The sequence below is a fragment of the Cebus imitator genome, unplaced genomic scaffold (genome assembly GCF_001604975.1).
Source record: "Cebus imitator isolate Cc_AM_T3 unplaced genomic scaffold, Cebus_imitator-1.0 Scaffold197, whole genome shotgun sequence".
Taxonomy (NCBI): domain Eukaryota; kingdom Metazoa; phylum Chordata; class Mammalia; order Primates; family Cebidae; genus Cebus; species Cebus imitator.
In genome coordinates, this window is record NW_016107512.1 from 1,578,484 (window position 1) to 1,581,673 (window position 3,190).

General features: G+C 44.5%; 1 protein-coding gene across 3 annotated transcripts in view; it reads left to right on the forward strand.

Annotated features, from left to right (window-relative positions):
- The window catches only part of BICRAL (BRD4 interacting chromatin remodeling complex associated protein like), a 56,738-nt gene that overhangs the window by 19,076 nt on the left and 34,472 nt on the right, over positions 1-3,190 (forward strand). For all 3 annotated transcript variants that reach the window (XM_017547299.2, XM_037745306.1, XM_017547298.2), the window contains one exon: positions 1,030-2,709. In XM_017547299.2, coding sequence (XP_017402788.1) covers positions 1,030-2,709 — 1,680 coding nt within the window. The remainder of the gene's footprint in view (positions 1-1,029; positions 2,710-3,190) is intronic.

A 3,190-nucleotide genomic window follows, 5' to 3' on the forward strand; every position in this document is an offset into this window, starting at 1 on the left:
TCGGTCTCTTGACCTCGTGATCCACCCGCCTCGGCCTCCCAAAGTGCTGGGATTACAGGCTTGAGCCACCGCGCCCGGCCAACAATTCTTTTTAACTATCATGTGTGTGTAAGGTACGTAAGGTACTTCATATCATGCAAGACATCTCTGTCACAACACTGATCTCCTGTAAGGCTTGTGAATCAATAGCATTTCTGACATTCATTTTGAACAAATTATCACTACATATGATGCCATTAAGCCCATAAAGTAGATATTTAGCCTGTCCCTCAACATGAATGATTTTCATTTACCGACTCTCCTACTCCCATGTAAGTATGAATTCTAACTTTTCACATTGCTTCATTCAGTATGTATTTATTGGCAACTTTTTTCGCATCATGTCAGGTATAGTAGAAATACCAAGAATGCTCTGAGGCTGGGGATGGTGCCTTACGCCTATAACCCCAGCGCTTTGGGAGGCTGAAGCAGGAGGATTACTTGAGCACAGGAGTTCAAGACCAGCCTGGGCAAGATGGTGAAACCCTGTCTCTAAAAATCAAAAATGAAAAAATTTAGCCGAGTGTGGTGGCACACACCAGTAGTCCCAGCTACTCAGGAGGCTGAAGTGGGAGGACCTTATGAGCCTAGGAGTTCACAGCAGCAATGAGTTATTATTGGGATCCTGCACTCCACCCTGGGCAAAAGAGTGAGACCCCCCCCATCAAAAAATAAACAAATAAGTAAATAAATAAATAAAATCTGTGGCAGTATCTCAAAAAAATGAAGCTAAGCTCCAAGTAGTCCTGAGTGTGTTCATATTATCTGTCTGTTCTCTGTAAAATAATTGACCAGCATGATAGATGCCAATATTTATAACAATAAGCATTATTACTATGGAAATAAAATATCAGAATAAGGTAAGCAGTTTAGAGAGTTGTGCCTGAAAAGCAGACTGTTATGCTTTATTCATATTCAAAAGTAAGATTAACTTGTATGAATCCTTTTCAAAGGTTACAGATGCCATGTAACACCTGTTGATTTTTTTAGAATGCTGATCCTAAGTCAGCCCTCAAAGGTGTAAGCAACCAGCTTGGAGAAGGGCCCAGTGATGGACTGCCACTTTCAAGTAGCCTTCAGTTTCTTGAAGATGAACTTGAGTCTTCTCCTCTTCCTGATCTCACTGAGGACCAACCTTTCGACATTCTTCAGAAATCCTTGCAAGAGGCCAATATCACTGAACAGACGTTGGCAGAAGAGGCATATTTGGATGCCAGTATAGGTTCAAGCCAACAGTTTGCACAAGCTCAGCTTCATCCTTCTTCATCAGCATCCTTTACTCAGGCTTCTAATGTTTCTAATTACTCAGGTCAGACGCTGCAGCCTATAGGGGTGACGCATGTGCCTGTTGGAGCATCGTTTGCAAGCAATACAGTGGGTGTACAACATGGCTTTATGCAACATGTGGGGATCAGTGTTCCCAGCCAGCATTTGTCTAACAGCAGTCAGATTAGCGGTTCTGGTCAAATACAATTAATTGGGTCATTTGGTAATCATCCTTCCATGATGACTATTAATAACCTAGATGGATCTCAAATCATATTAAAGGGCAGTGGGCAGCAAGCCCCATCAAATGTTAGTGGAGGGCTCCTGGTTCATAGACAGACACCTAATGGCAACTCCTTGTTTGGGAACTCCAGTTCCAGTCCAGTAGCACAGCCTGTTACGGTTCCATTTAACAGCACAAATTTTCAAACATCTTTACCAGTGCATAACATCATCATACAAAGGGGTCTTGCACCAAATTCAAATAAAGTCCCAATTAATATACAGCCAAAGCCTATCCAGATGGGTCAGCAAAATACATACAATGTGAACAATTTGGGAATTCAGCAGCACCATGTCCAACAAGGGATCTCCTTTGCTTCTGCAAGCTCACCCCAGGGCTCAGTAGTTGGTCCACACATGTCTGTGAACATTGTAAACCAACAGAACACAAGAAAGCCAGTCACCTCACAGGCCGTGAGCAGTGCTGGGGGCAGTATTGTTATTCATTCCCCCATGGGCCAACCTCACGCACCCCAAAGTCAGTTCCTCATACCTACAAGCCTTTCTGTCAGTTCCAACTCGGTACACCACGTCCAGACTATAAATGGGCAACTTCTTCAGACTCAACCGTCTCAGCTCATTTCTGGCCAAGTGGCCTCAGAGCATGTCATGTTGAACAGAAACTCTTCCAACATGCTCAGGACCAACCAACCATATTCTGGACAGATGCTTAACAACCAGAATACTGCCGTCCAATTAGTGTCTGGGCAGACCTTTGCCACCTCTGGAAGTCCAGTGATAGCCAATCATGCCTCTCCTCAGCTTGTGGGTGGACAGATGCCCTTGCAGCAGGCGTCCCCAACCGTATTACACTTGTCACCCGGGCAGAGCAGCGTTTCCCAAGGAAGACCTGGCTTCACCACCATGCCCTCAGTGACAAGTATGTCAGGACCTAGTCGGTTCCCTGCTGTCAGCTCAGCCAGCACTGCCCATCCTAGTCTTGGGTCTGCAGTTCAGTCTGGTTCATCAGGATCAAACTTTACAGGAGATCAGCTGACCCAGCCAAACAGGACTCCAGTACCAGTCAGTGTGTCTCATCGTCTTCCAGTTTCTTCTTCCAAGTCTACCAGCACTTTCAGTAACACACCTGGAGCAGGAACCCAGCAACAATTCTTCTGCCAGGTAATGCTCTTTCCCAAATCAATGTTTGGCTGATTACAGAATGGAAAAAATGGGATGTATGTTTACTAGAGTATAATTTTCATCCTAAACTCCCAATTTCTTAACCAAAAAATTTTAGGCCGGGCACAGTGGCTCATGCCTATAATCCCAACACTCTGGGAGGCCAAAGCTGGAGGATCACTTGAACCTAGGAGTTTGAGGCCAACCTGAGCAACATAGTGAGACCCTGTCTCTACCAAAAATTTAAAAATTAGCTGGGTGTGGTGGTCCACACCTGTAGTCCCAGCTAATCCGGAGGCTGAGACAGGAGAATAACTTGAGCCTGGGAGGTTGAGGCTGCCATAAGCCATGATTATACTACTGTACTCCATCCTGCATGATAGAGTGAGACCCTGTCTCAAAAAAACGAAAAGGATTTATTATGATTAGCATTATCAACAAGTCATTAATTTTGATCATGAGTCTTTGAAAGGGTATCCAA